General features: G+C 34.3%; 1 protein-coding gene across 1 annotated transcript in view; it reads left to right on the top strand.

The window, feature by feature from the left end:
• Nucleotides 1-16,067, top strand: part of LOC143227571 (muscle-specific protein 300 kDa-like) — a 314,242-nt gene that overhangs the window by 278,717 nt on the left and 19,458 nt on the right. The window contains 4 exon segments of the mRNA XM_076459000.1: nt 27-206; nt 9,198-9,372; nt 9,794-10,102; nt 10,440-10,766. Coding sequence (XP_076315115.1) covers nt 27-206; nt 9,198-9,372; nt 9,794-10,102; nt 10,440-10,766 — 991 coding nt within the window.

Raw genomic sequence — 16,067 nt, 5'->3', positions numbered from 1 at the left:
GTTATGTGACTCACTGCTAAATATAGTGAGCACTTGTTCTATGTTGTGTTGCAGGCTCTCCTCAGCGAAGCTCGTGGCCTCAGACCTCAAGTAGCTGACGTAGCCTCGCTTTCTGCCGGGATCCTTGCGTACTTGAGTTCCACGTCCGAGAGTGGAGCAGAAACCATAAGAAAGGAAGTCCGTGGACTTCAGGACCGGCATGAAAAGTAAGTATTTCTTTAGATTTGACGTGAAATCAGGACTGATGTACTGTACATCGAAACACGAAAACCGTAAGTTAAGTTACCTACTGTTTCATGAAAGTTCTAAGGATATTCTCCTGAAAACATTGGTTGTTTCAGCATCGTAATAGTTCTAATCACGTTACCTAGAAATCTGTGGTTCATTTTGTCTTCTGATACATCTAGTCACGTTAAGAAGAAAACTTGGGTTGTTTTATCTCGTGATAGTTTTAGTCACGTTACCTAGAAAACTTGGGTTGTTTTATCTCGTGATAGTTTTAGTCACGTTACCTAGAAAACTTGGGTTGTTTTATCTCGTGATAGTTTTAGTCACGTTACCTAGAAAACTTGGGTTGTTTTATCTCGTGATACATCTAGTCACGTTAAGAAGAAAACATTGGTTGTTTTATCTCGTGATAGTTTTAGTCACGTTAAGAAGAAAACTTGGGTTGTTTTATCTCGTGATAGTTTTAGTCACGTTAAGAAGAAAACATTGGTTGTTTTATCTCGTGATAGTTTTAGTCACGTTAAGAAGAAAACATTGGTTGTTTTATCTCGTGATAGTTTTAGTCACGTTAAGAAGAAAACATTGGTTGTTTTATCTCGTGATACATCTAGTCACGTTAAATAGAAAACATTGTTTGTTTTATCTCGTGATACATTTAGTCACGTTACCTAGAAAACTTGGGTTGTTTTATTTTCTGATAGATGTAGTCACGTCAAACAGAAAACTTAATCGTTTTTATATCTTGTTCGTTCTAGTTATGTAACATCCAGAAACTGTCGTTACTGTATGTAGTGTTATGATAAGCAGTTAAAGGTTATGATATATATCTATATGTTAAGGCCTGTAAGCAGAATTCTTAAAAAGGGAGTTCAGTTCTCATTTGTGTGATTAAAAGCCAACGCATTTTGTACGAATCACAATTAACATGTTAATGTTACAATGGTCATGTGACTATTGGAACAATAAAGAATCGCTTTATCAAAAGAGCGTAAACTATGTATAAGAGGTTAAATACCTTAAGCAGCTACGCTATCACGATATAAATATAATTTTTATCAAACTATATGGGGTTCAGTCTAACTCCACCCCCCTGCATACGTGCGTGGTATTTAAACATACATTTATGATCTTCCTCTTTACTCCGTGATTAGTGTGGAGGTTCATAACGCTAACATTCGAGTTTAGATACCCGAGTACAGATATTACATTAGGTAGCTATGCTCTTAGTAATTATAAAACAAAATGAAACTGTTCTGTTATTACTGAACTTGTACATTCGTTGATGCAACACAAATGGACTGATACTGTGTTTGAATATAAACTAGATGTGAATTATTTATAACACCTATGTAACGGTTTATGTTATTCACCAGCTGTAGACGACTGTATTTATAACACCTATGTAACGGTTTATGTTATTCACCAGCTGTAGACGACTGTATTTATAACACCTATGTAACGGTTTATGTTATTCACCAGCTGTAGACGACTGTATTTATAACACCTATGTGACGGTTTATGTTATTCTGTAGACGACTGTATTAATCAGCTAACGGTTTAGACAGCTGTAGACGACTGTATTTATAACACCTATGTAATGCAATGGTTTATGGTTTATGTTATTCACCAGCTGTAGACGACTGTATTTATAACACCTAGACGACTGTAACGGTTTATGTTATTCACCAGCTGTAGACGACTGTATTTATAACACCTATGTAACGGTTTATGTTATTCACCAGCTGTAGACGACTGTATTTATAACACCTATGTGACGGTTTATGTTATTCGTCAGCTAAAGACATCTGTATTTATAACACCTATGTAACGGTTTATGTTATTCACCAGCTGTAGACGACTGTATTTATAACACCTATGTAACGGTTTATGTTATTCACCAGCTGTAGACGACTGTATTTATAACACCTATGTAACGGTTTATGTTATTCACCAGCTGTAGACGACTGTATTTATAACACCTATGTAACGGTTTATGTTATTCACCAGCTGTAGACGACTGTATTTATAACACCTATGCAACGGTTTATGTTATTCGTCAGCTGTAGACATGTGTATTTATAACATTCGTCAGCTATGTATTTATAACAGCTATGCAACGGTTTATGTTATTCGTCAGCTGTAGACGTGTGTATTTATAACACCTATGTGACGGTTTATGTTATTCGTCAGCTAAAGACATCTGTATTTATAACACCTATGTAACGGTTTATGTTATTCACCAGCTGTAGACGACTGTATTTATAACACCTGTGTAACGGTTTATGTTATTCACCAGCTGTAGACGTAACGGTTTATGTTATTCACTGTATTTATAACACCTATGTAACGGTTTATGTTATTCACCAGCTGTAGACGACTGTATTTATAACACCTATGTAACGGTTTATGTTATTTGTCAGCTGTAGACATGTGTATTTATAACACCTATGTGACGGTTTATGTTATTCGTCAGCTAAAGACATCTGTATTTATAACACCTATGTAACGGTTTATGTTATTCACCAGTTGTAGACGACTGTATTTATTTTATGGTTACACAGCTGTTTATGTAGTATTTTTGAGGTATAGTTTATGTAGTTTTTTCAGCTGATACAAACAATCCGGAAGTATTTTAGTAATATTAATTTTATTTGTTCAGTATTTTAGCTTCTTGTGGTGTTTGATGGGGGACAGCTTAGCAGCTTCTGTAGTGATAGGACAAGTTAGTTAGTTTAATCTGAGATCTTCTACTATGGGTGATAAGACATTTACAAAGTCACAGTGATAATGTAGTCCCTCACTTCTGTTATTATGGATGGGGCAGTTAAGAAACTGACTTCTATTTTAGTTCCGGTGAAAATGTCAACCAATAGCGTTCGTTAATGAAAGAATTTAAATACACGTGTGTCGTTTCTCAGCATGTAAAGAAATTTTGTATTTTTAGTTCCACTGTTGGTGACTGAGTGCCAGTTGACGATTCTGTTAACTTGCTTAATAAACACTTTCATTCGTTCTTATTGTTTCACTTGGTCTTTGGCATATTATTTATTTTGAGTAAAGCACATTCATATCGAGTACTTTCTATGTTGTTTACTTTGCCGTCTAGTGAATGTTTTATAAATTGTAATGGGAAATTTTAATACAGTATTTTTCTATCAATATTTGTTCGTAAACTTTGCTTCATAATAAAATTTTAAAATGTGCAATAAAATATATAATGTGGCACGTGATTCTATGTTTGTACATAGTTTAATGAATTATTATTATGTAAAATCAATAATGCAGTAAGTATAATTATTATTGTTTCTGAAGCTAAGTTGGTCCTAAATGTTATGTTAACCTGATACTGTAATTCTGACGTTTCTCATAATATCATAAAATTACTATACATGTTATTCCTTACTAAAGTTATTCGGGCTTCAGGGTTAATATCTTAGATTGATGTATATAAGTTATTCGGACATCACGGTTAATATCCTAGATTAATTTTTGTAAGTTATTCGGACGTCAGGGTTAATATCTTAGATTGATGTATGTAAGTTATTCGGACATCAGGGTTAATATCCTAGATTAATTTTTGTAAGTTATTCGGACGTCAGGGTTAATATCTTAGATTAATGTATGTAAGTTATTCGGACATCAGGGTTAATATCTTAGATTAATGTATGTAAGTTATTCGGACATCAGGGTTAATATCTTAGATTAATGTATGTAAGTTATTCGGACGTCAGGATTAATATCTTAGATTGATGTATGTAAGTTATTCGGACGTCAGGGTTAATATCTTAGATTAATATATGTAAGTTATTCGGACATCAGGGTTAATATCTTAGATTGATGTATGTAAGTTATTCGGACATCAGGGTTAATATCTTAGATTGATGTATGTAAGTTATTCGGATTAATTTTTGTAAGTTATTCGGACGTCAGGGTTAATATCTTAGATTGATGTATGTAAGTTATTCGGACATCAGGGTTAATATCCTAGATTAATTTTTGTAAGTTATTCTGACATCACGGTTAATATCCTAGATTAATTTTTGTAAGTTATTCGGACGTCAGGGTTAATATCTTAGATTGATGTATGTAAGTTATTCGGACATCAGGGTTAATATCCTAGATTAATTTTTGTAAGTTATTCGGACGTCAGGGTTAATATCTTAGATTAATATATGTAAGTTATTCGGACATCAGGGTTAATATCTTAGATTAATGTATGTAAGTTATTCGGGTATCAGGGTTAATATCTTAGATTGATGTATGTAAGTTATTCGGACGTCAGGGTTAATATCTTAGATTAATATATGTAAGTTATTCGGACATCAGGGTTAATATCTTAGATTGATGTATGTAAGTTATTCGGACATCAGGGTTTATATCTTTGATTAATTTTTGTAAGTTATTCGGACGTTAGGGTTAATATCTTAGATTGATGTATGTAAGTTATTCGGACATCAGGGTTAATATCCTAGATTAATTTTTGTAAGTTATTCGGACGTCAGGGTTAATATTTTAGATTAATGTATGTAAGTTATTCGGGTATCAGGGTTAATATCTTAGATTGATGTATGTAAGTTATTCGGATTAATTTTTGTAAGTTATTCGGACGTCAGGGTTAATATCTTAGATTAATGTATGTAAGTTATTCGGGTATCAGGGTTAATATCTTAGATTGATGTATGTAAGTTATTCGGACGTCAGGGTTAATATCTTAGATTGATGTATGTAAGTTATTCGGACATCAGGGTTAATATCCTAGATTAATTTTTGTAAGTTATTCGGACGTCAGAGTTAATATCCTAGATTAATTTTTGTAAGTTATTCGGACGTCAGGGTTAATATCTTAGATTGATGTATGTAAGTTATTCGGACGTCAGGGTTAATATCTTAGATTGATGTATGTAAGTTATTCGGACGTCAGGGTTAATATCTTAGATTAATATATGTAAGTTATTCAGATGTCAGGGTTAATATCTTAGATTGATGTATATAAGTTATTCGGACATCAGGGTTAATATCCTAAATTAATTTTTGTAAGTTATTCGGACGTCAGGGTTAATATCTTAGATTGATGTATGTAAGTTATTCGGACATCAGAGTTAATATCCTAGATTAATTTTTGTAAGTTATTCGGACGTCAGGGTTAATATCCTAGATTAATTTTTGTAAGTTTTTCGGACGTCAGGGTTAATATCTTAGATTGATGTATGTAAGTTATTCGGACGTCAGGGTTAATATCTTAGATTGATGTATGTAAGTTATTCGGACATCAGGGTTAATATCCTAGATTAATTTTTGTAAGTTATTCGGACGTCAGGGTTAATATCTTAGATTGATGTATGTAAGTTATTCGGACGTCAGGGTTAATATCTTAGATTGATGTATGTAAGTTATTCGGACGTCAGGGTTAATATCTTAGATTGATGTATGTAAGTTATTCGGACATCAGGGTTAATATCCTAGATTAATTTTTTTAAGTTATTCGGACGTCAGGGTTAATATCTTAGATTGATGTATGTAAGTTATTCGGACATCAGGGTTAATATCTCGGACGTCAGGGTTAATATCCTAGATTAATTTTGTAAGTTATTCGGATGTCAGGGTTAATATCCTAGATTGATGTATGTAAGTTATTCGGACGTCAGGGTTAATATCTTAGATTGATGTATGTAAGTTATTCGGACATCAGGGTTAATATCTTAGATTAATGTATGTAAGTTATTTGGACATCAGGGTTAATATCTTAGATTAATGTATGTAAGTTATTCGGACATCAGGGTTAATATCTTAGATTAATGTATGTAAGTTATTCGGACATCAGGGTTAATATCTTAGATTGATGTATGTAAGTTATTCGGGCGTCAGGGTTAATATATTAGATTAATTTTTGTAAGTTATTCGGACGTCAGGGTTAATATCCTAGATTCGAGGTTTAGTTCATTCGCGTTCTTTGTTTACTGAGGCAACTCAGAAATGAAGAGGGGAATTCCATTATATACTTTAAATAAATATTTGGATATACCTTATTATTTAGTTCATTTAACTATTTAATATTTAATGATTATTTCATAACAAGTGTGTTAAAAGTAATAGTTATGACAAGCTTGTTACCTAACTGCATACGAGTCGTACGTTGCGTGTGCAATTTTATTTTCGTACTAGGCTTTAATAATGTTGTTTACGTCTTTATACCCGAAACTACCAAACTGTTCTAGTTATGTGTAACATTGTTATTACTAGAGGTCTACTTAGTTCTAGATTTTTCTGTCACTTGTTATAAATACGTGCAAATACAGCAAGTTCAGTTAAGACAGGAACAGTAAGTTAATGAAAGAAAACGTGAAGTTAGTATGTGAGTGATATCTATAGTGTGTTTCACAGCTATAGTGTAACAATAGAGAGCAAACATAATTTATCTGGTTAGTTGGGTTCTAAAGTAACTAAACCAATCGGTGTGGACTTTGACGAGAAAAAGAGACAGTTATTTGAAGTAGCTCTGGATACACCTATAGTAACTAATGAGTGAAATCAGGTTAAATAATAATCTGACTAGTAGTGTTTGATTGTTAGCTTAGTCATAATGAGCAACATTTTAAAGTGAGTTTCACGTTTAACAAAGATGAGAACAATAATTCAGGGTGTTTTAAAGTAACTGAACTCATCTGTGTGGACCTTGACAAAGAGGAAACAATTGTTAAAAGTTCTAGATACAACTATGGTAACCCACGAAGAAACATAAGTGAATTATCACAGATTGTGTTGTGAGAAACAGTTTGGTTTAAATTTCACGCAAAGCTATACAAGGACTATCTGCTCTGGACGTCGCAAGTTTACACTAAACGGAAGGAAGTTAGTTACCATTGTCTATCACCATCTCTTGGGCTGCACATTTATTATTGGCCAGGTGGTTAAAGCACTCAACTCGTAATCCAGGGTCGTGGGTTCGAATCCCTGTCATACCAAACATGCTCGCCCTTTCACCCGTTATAATGTGACTGTCAGTCTCACTATCAGTTGGTAAAAGAGTAGCCCAAGAGTTGGCAGTGGGTGGTGATGACTGGCTGCCTTCTCTCTAGTCTTACATTGCTAAATTAGGGATGGCTAGCACAAATAGCCCTCGTGTAGCTTTGCGTGAAATTCAACACCTTTATAATGTATATAGGTATTTCGATTTCGAATAGTCTGAAATTTTACTTTTAATTGAGAAGTTAGTTGAAGTCTGTATGTATCAAATGTATGATATTTGCTCACAAGATTAATATACGTTGTGTTTTCTCAACACAAATATATTTTAATATAAAAACAACAATACAATTTATAACAAGAGTTACTACAAATGATGATATACATACAAAAGTTTTACAAACTTACAAACAGTAATGAGTCTTCTATCTCATCTGAAATTGAATATTTAATTAACGGTTCATGATGAGCAAATTAATTAAGTGTTGAAACACAGGTACACTTTACATGACAGGAAGCTAGCTAGCTTCTTCACTGACAAAATATTTAATGCCCTTGTAGAAATACTAACACCCGAAGTAAATTTGATGAATTTAAACAGTTTGTAATTTTTTAAATACATAAACGTTCTTGATCAAGTGTTTGCACTTTCCTGATTAATCACTGTTTCCAAGATTTATTGTACACTGATTATTTTTTGATTTTTTTAAATTTCTCACAAACCTACACAAGGGTTATCTGCACTAACTTTTCTTAATTTAGCAGTGTAAGAGTACAGGGAGGGCAGCTAATAGTCACCACCAGCTGCCAACTCTTGGGCTATCCATTTACCAACAAATAATTGGATTGACTGTCGCATTATAACACCCCCAGAGCGAGAATGTTTGGTGTGATGGGGATTAAACTCATGGCTTGAATAAAACACGCTACCTACCTGGCCATACTGAGCCTGTGTACTAATTGTTGCAAACCAACAGTATAATCTGTCTTTTGAGACATCAGTTTATAAACGTTAAGGTAAAGTTCTAGCAATTTTAGTTGATCCAACCATGTGCCAGTAGTTGATTATTACACTCAAGAAGGTCTTGCATGGCCAGGTGGTTAGGGCACTTGACTCTGAGGGTCACATGTAACATATTATATATTACTGTACAGTTGTTCACAGGATGGTGTTAGTCCAATATATGATGTAACATATTGTATATTACTGTACAGTTGTTCACAGGATGGTGTTAGTCCTATATATGATGTAACATTATATATTACTTACAGTTGTTCACAGGATGGTGTTAGTCCTATATATGATGTAACATATTATATATTACTGTACAGTTGTTCACAGGATGGTGTTAGTCCTATATATGATGTAACATTATATATTACTGTACAGTTATTCACAGGATGGTGTTTGTTCTATATATGATGTAACATTATATATTACTTACAGTTGTTCACAGGATGGTGTTAGTCCTATATATGATGTAACATATTATATATTACTGTACAGTTGTTCACAGGATGGTGTTAGTCCTATATATGATGTAACATTATATATTACTGTACAGTTATTCACAGGATGGTGTTTGTCCTATATATGATCTAACATATTATATATTACTGTACAGTTGTTCACAGAATGGTGTTAGTCCTATATATGATGTAACATTATATATTACTGTACAGTTGTTCACAGGATGGTATTAGTTCTATATATGATGTAACATATTGTATATTACTGTACAGTTGTTTACACGATGGTATTAGTTCTATATATGATGTGGAATGATTTGTTATATTAGCACATGGCTGTTCATATATGTACATAAAGTATCTGTTGACGATTTACATGTATGTAATAGACATGTATTTTTAGACACTAGTTTTATCAATTAAGTTTTAAATGTATACTAGCAATACCTTGTGATTAATTCTTCATTTTGAATGGAATATGTGAATGTAAACTAATGGTTTTATTCTATATAATTTTAACAATATCTTGTGTTCAGGCTGCTAGAGGCTATTGAAGAACGACTTCAAGACATACAAGCAGAGAAAGAACTTCGACAAGAGTTGGAAGGAAAGATCACTAGTATTCTCAGTTCAGTTAAATCCATGGAAGAAGAGGTTTCAGAACTAGACTGTTATGATACGGATGTGGAAGGTGTTGAAAAGACAATTACAGTAAGAGTCTCATGCATAAACTTAACATATCTTAAGCTTCAAAACATAGAAGTGTTTTACTTGGTTTTAAAATACAGCCTTAGATATCTCTAGGCAATCAAAACATTTTATTACTTTGTACTAGACAAGGAAAACAACACATTTTATTACTTTATATGTGAAAGGGAAAGACACTGTATATTGTTTATTTTTACTGTATATCTTCGTATCTGAGTAAGAACCATCACAAAATATAGCATTATAATATTTTTGAATGTGATATTGACTTTCAGTAAATGTTTTGTTTGTGTATATGTGAATCTTGAATGAAGGTTTTGTTCATCACAGATGAAAGTGTGACGTTAATCTAAATACGTTTCCAGATGAAAGCTTTTTATGTTGTGTTATTCTATACTTTAATTATGGAATGTTTATATTACAGGACATGAAAGAACACATATCTGACTTGAATAGCCAAGTAAAGTCTGTGGCACAGACTGCCAGTATTCGCTACCAGCAGCTGAAAAGAAGTATTCCAGAAGTAATTCAGAAAGCCTTGGAATCTTTGGAGCTGCTATCTGAGACAGTCTCTGTTGCTATGGAAGACAAGGAAAGAGAGTTCAAGCGTGCAAGGACTGTTCGCTGGGAGTACATGCAAGGAGTTGAAAATATTGTTGCTTGGCTTCAGAAAGCCCAGAAAAAACTAGAAGATAAATCTAAATGCCCTCAAGAAGCAAAAGAAACACTTATGGTCAGTAAATCAAAGTTTATGTAAGAAACTAGTTTTTTTGTTTAGATATTAAGTGTGTTTTCAAACTAAATAACTGATTTAGTTTTTTAACTACAGTATTTTTTAACTTGTGACTAGTTTTTTTATGTTTTCCCAAGTTGTCAGGTAGCTATATATTACTTTAATGATAAGTGTAATTCTTGTGTTTTGAAATAAAACATGGAAGATATGAGTGAGAATACTTTAATTCATTATTTCTTAGCTACACAAAGCCTGCAACGCATTGTTACAGGTTTTTTATTTCTTTAAAACTTGATCAGTTTTTTTTTATGATGCTGTGATTTCTTCCTCTTGTCAGCCCATTTTGTCTGAAGTGCCTTCTGTTAAAGACAACATGGAGAAAGTAAGTCGGAACGGTTACATTATCATAGAAAACAGTCAAAATGTAGAGGAAACATCAAGGCTGAAAGGTACAATCACTTCACTCAGAGAGCAGCTTATCCAAGTTGAAGCTTGGATCGGAGAAAGGCGTCAGGAAATAGAGGATGCTTTGTTGTCATGGCAACAATTTTCCAAGGTCAATAGTTTGCTGAAAGAATGGTTAGTTAAGGTTGAACATATCTTAGGAAAGGAAATGGATTTATCATCTCTGCCTGACACCAGACAACGACTGTCTGAACTACAGGTAAGAAAATAAACTCATTATACAAGATTTATAATATATTCTTTGCTCATTCACATTGTCTGATTACATGGTTGCCTTAATATTACTGTTTTATTACATGGTTACTATGGCTTTTAGGTGTCAATCAGCCTGAATATTAATCAGTGATGACGAGAAAACCCACTTATAGAGAAAAATATATATGTAAAAATGGCTGGTTTGGGTTGAGAAAATTTTTTATGTAGAGGAGCGAACAACAGTTCGACCTTCTTTAGTCATCGTCAGGTTCACAAAGAAAGAAAGAGGTAGCAGACCAATAGCTGACCACATGTTTGAAGAGCATTATGTAACTAAGTGAAGGAATGTAGAGGGCGTGGCAGTTATCACATTGTATTTTATAAATAATGTTGGTGTGGTGTTTATCAGTGTAGTTTTTACATAGTATACACCTTAGATTTGTGCCTGGTTTTTGAATAAATTTGGTATTAACTGGAATGTCATATTTTGTTACTGGTTTTTGCCAAAAGTTGGTTATTTTTCTGCTGATGTCGGGAATATATGGTATGTAGCAGTATATGGTTTCGTGGGTTTTTGATTCGTGAGATATATTTACTTTTGTTAGTTGATTTTGCTTTTTGTCTAGGTGTGTGCATATAATGTTTTCTATAGTTTGTGGAGGAAACTTGTTGATATTGATGAAGTATTGTTTTATTTTGTCTAATTTATCGTTAATTTTATCTGGTGAGCATAGTCTTATAGCTGTGTTTATTTGGTTTCTTAGTATGTTGAGTTTTTGTTGTGTTTCATGTGCTAAGTCCCAAGAAATTTATAGTCTAGTATGGGTGATTTTTCGGTGGATTTCTTTTTTAAATTGTGTATCAGTTCTTGTAATTTTGAGGTTAAGAAATGATATTTGATTGCTTTCTTCCTGTTCACATGTGAAGTTAATGTTGGGATATATAGAGTTAATGTGATTGAAAAAATTAAGTGTGTGTTCTGTAGATGTGAATCCCGCAACCGTGTCATCTACATATCTGTACCAGTATAGTGGTGGATGTAATGCTGTGTTAATTGCTTGTGTTTCAACTTGTGTCATAAAAATATTGGCTACAACTGGTGATACAGGATTGCCCATGCTTAGGCCATTTGTTTGTATATAGTTGTGGTTGTCTTCATCATGGTGAATTCTATTAGGGTTGCTAATTGGTTGCTGGGAATGTCTATTGATGGGTTAGGGTCTCGGATATAGAGTTCTCAGGTATTCTCCAAATATGTAACATCAGCTAACTCATTCATCAAAGACTCTTTTAATTTCAAGTCCAATCAACTTAATCATAAAGCCTTAATGGCCAGTTTTGATGGTATATCCCTCTTTACAGAAGTCCCAACCACTGAAGCCTGCAAGATAGCCTCACAACACTCTGTTTAGATGACTTAAGTGATATTTCTATCACAATACCAGTATATTTCTTTTAAGCCACAATAGTTAACACATTCACATTTAAATTGTAACAATTATTGAATTGTGAAAACCTACATGTATTACCTTACATTTTGGATAGTTAAACATCATCTGTTATGTATTGACCCAACCCATCAAATTACCTAAATGCCCCTGTAAGTCCTGAGTCACATCACTTGTAACTGTGATATAATCAGATTTGCTTTCATTTTTCACTGTTTTCTACTCTCCAGTCAGTTTTCTATCCAATTTAATAACATTTCTCTCACACCGAAAGATTTAATTTTTGTCATGAGCCTTTTGTGAAGCACCTTATCAAACACTTTCTGAAGTTCAAGGTAAACCATGTCACAAGCCAATTGTGAAGCACCTTATCAAACACTTTCTGTAGCTCAAGGTAAACCATGTCACAAGCCATTTGTGAAGCACCTTATCAAACACTTTCTGAAGTTCAAGGTAAACCATGTCACAAGCCATTTGTGAAGCACCTTATCAAACACTTTCTGAAGTTCAAGGTAAACCATGTCACAAGCCAATTGTGAAGCACCTTATCAAACACTTTGTGTAGCTCAAGGTAAACCATGTCACAAGTCATTTGTGAAGCACCTTATCAAACACTTTGTGTAGTTCAAGGTAAACCATGTCACAAGCCATTTGTGAATGACCTTATCAAACACTTTCTGTAGCTCAAGGTAAACCATGTCACAAGCCATTTGTGAAGCACCTTATCAAACACTTTGTGTAGCTCAAGGTAAACCATGTCACAAGCCATTTGTGAATGACCTTATCAAACACTTTGTGTAGCTCAAGGTAAACCATGTCACAAGTCATTTGTGAAGCACCTTATCAAACACTTTCTGAAGTTCAAGGTAAACCAGGTCACAAGTCATTTGTGAAGCACCTTATCAAACACTTTCTGTAGCTCAAGGTAAACCATGTCACAAGTCATTTGTGAAGCACCTTATCAAACACTTTCTGTAGCTCAAGGTAAACCATGTCACAAGTCATTTGTGAAGCACCTTATCAAACACTTTCTGAAGTTCAAGGTAAACCATGTCACAAGCCATTTGTGAAGCATCTTATCAAACACTTTCTGTAGCTCAAGGTAAACCATGTCACAAGCCATTTGTGAAGCACCTTATCAAACACTTTCTGTAGCTCAAGGTAAACCATGTCACAAGTCATTTGTGAAGCACCTTATCAAACACTTTCTGTAGCTCAAGGTAAACCATGTCACAAGCCATTTGTGAAGCACCTTATCAAACACTTTCTGAAGTTCAAGGTAAACCATGTCACAAGCCATTTGTGAAGCATCTTATCAAACACTTTCTGTAGCTCAAGGTAAACCATGTCACAAGCCATTTGTGAAGCACCTTATCAAACACTTTCTGTAGTTCAAGGTAAACCATGTCACAAGCCATTTGTGAAGCATCTTATCAAACACTTTCTGTAGCTCAAGGTAAACCATGTCACAAGTCATTTGTGAAGCATCTTATCAAACACTTTCTGTAGCTCAAGGTAAACCATGTCACAAGTCATTTGTGAAGCACCTTATCAAACACTTTCTGTAGTTCAAGGTAAACCATGTCACAAGCCATTTGTGAAGCACCTTATCAAACACTTTCTAAAGTTCAAGGTAAACCACGTCACAAGCCATTTGTGAAGCACCTTATTAAACACTTTCTGTAGCTCAAGGTAAACCATGTCACAAGCCTTTTGTGAAGCACCTTATCAAACACTTTCTGTAGTTCAAGGTAAACCATGGTACAAGTCATTTGTGAAGCACCTTATCAAACACTTTCTAAAGCTCAAGGTAAACCATGTCACAAGTCATTTGTGAAGCACCTTATCAAACACTTTCTAAAGTTCAAGGTAAACCATGTCACAAGCCATTTGTGAAGCACCTTATCAAACACTTTCTAAAGTTCAAGGTAAACCATGTCACAAGCCATTTGTGAAGCACCTTATCAAACACTTTCTAAAGTTCAAGGTAAACCACGTCACAAGCCATTTGTGAAGCACCTTATCAAACACTTTCTGTAGCTCAAGGTAAACCATGTCACAAGCCATTTGTGAAGCACCTTATCAAACACTTTCTAAAGTTCAAGGTAAACCATGTCACAAGCCATTTGTGAAGCACCTTATCAAACACTTTCTAAAGTTCAAGGTAAACCATGTCACAAGCCATTTGTGAAGCACCTTATCAAACACTTTCTAAAGTTCAAGGTAAACCACGTCACAAGCCATTTGTGAAGCACCTTATTAAACACTTTCTGTAGCTCAAGGTAAACCATGGTACAAGTCATTTGTGAAGCACCTTATCAAACACTTTCTAAAGTTCAAGGTAAACCATGTCACAAGTCATTTGTGAAGCATCTTATCAAACACTTTCTAAAGTTCAAGGTAAACCATGTCACAAGCCATTTGTGAAGCACCTTATCAAACACTTTCTGTAGCTCAAGGTAAACCATGTCACAAGTCATTTGTGAAGCACCTTATCAAACACTTTCTAAAGTTCAAGGTAAACCATGTCACAAGTCATTTGTGAAGCACCTTATCAAACACTTTCTAAAGCTCAAGGTAAACCATGTCACAAGTCATTTGTGAAGCACCTTATCAAACACTTTCTAAAGCTCAAGGTAAACCATGTCACAAGTCATTTGTGAAGCACCTTATCAAACACTTTCTGTAGTTCAAGGTAAACCATGTCACAAGCCTTTTGTGAAGCATCTTATCAAACACTTTCTGTAGCTCAAGGTAAACCATGTCACAAGTCATTTGTGAAGCACCTTATCAAACACTTTCTGTAGCTCAAGGTAAACCATGTCACAAGTCATTTGTGAAGCACCTTATCAAACACTTTCTGTAGCTCAAGGTAAACCATGTCACAAGTCATTTGTGAAGCACCTTATCAAACACTTTCTGTAGCTCAAGGTAAACCATGTCACAAGTCATTTGTGAAGCACCTTATCAAACACTTTCTGTAGCTCAAGGTAAACCATGTCACAAGTCATTTGTGAAGCACCTTATCAAACACTTTCTGTAGCTCAAGGTAAACCATGTCACAAGTCATTTGTGAAGCACCTTATCAAACACTTTCTGTAGCTCAAGGTAAACCATGTCACAAGCCATTTGTGAAGCACCTTATCAAACACTTTCTGTAGTTCAAGGTAAACCATGTCACAAGTCATTTGTGAAGCACCTTATCAAACACTTTCTGTAGTTCAAGGTAAACCATGTCACAAGTCATTTGTGAAGCACCTTATCAAACACTTTCTGTAGCTCAAGGTAAACCATGTCACAAGCCATTTGTGAAGCACCTTATCAAACACTTTCTGTAGCTCAAGGTAAACCATGTCACAAGTCATTTGTGAAGCACCTTATCAAACACTTTCTAAAGCTCAAGGTAAACCATGTCACAAGTCATTTGTGAAGCACCTTATCAAACACTTTCTGTAGCTCAAGGTAAACCATGTCACAAGTCATTTGTGAAGCACCTTATCAAACACTTTCTGTAGCTCAAGGTAAACCATGTCACAAGTCATTTGTGAAGCACCTTATCAAACACTTTCTGAAGTTCAAGGTAAACTATGTCACAAGCCAATTGTGAAGCACCTTATCAAACACTTTCTGTAGCTTAAGGTAAACCATGTCACAAGTCATTTGTGAAGCACCTTATCAAACACTTTCTGTAGCTCAAGGTAAACCATGTCACAAGTCATTTGTGAAGCACCTTATCAAACACTTTCTGAAGTTCAAGGTAAACCATGTCACAAGTCATTTGTGAAGCACCTTATCAAACACTTTCTGTAGCTCAAGGTAAACCATGTCACAAGCCAATTGTGAAGCACCTTATCAAA

Source organism: Tachypleus tridentatus, chromosome 9 (assembly GCF_004210375.1).
Source record: "Tachypleus tridentatus isolate NWPU-2018 chromosome 9, ASM421037v1, whole genome shotgun sequence".
Taxonomy (NCBI): Eukaryota; Metazoa; Arthropoda; class Merostomata; order Xiphosura; family Limulidae; genus Tachypleus; species Tachypleus tridentatus.
Note: the sequence above shows the minus strand (reverse complement) of the source record. Positions and strands in the feature narration are given on the sequence as shown.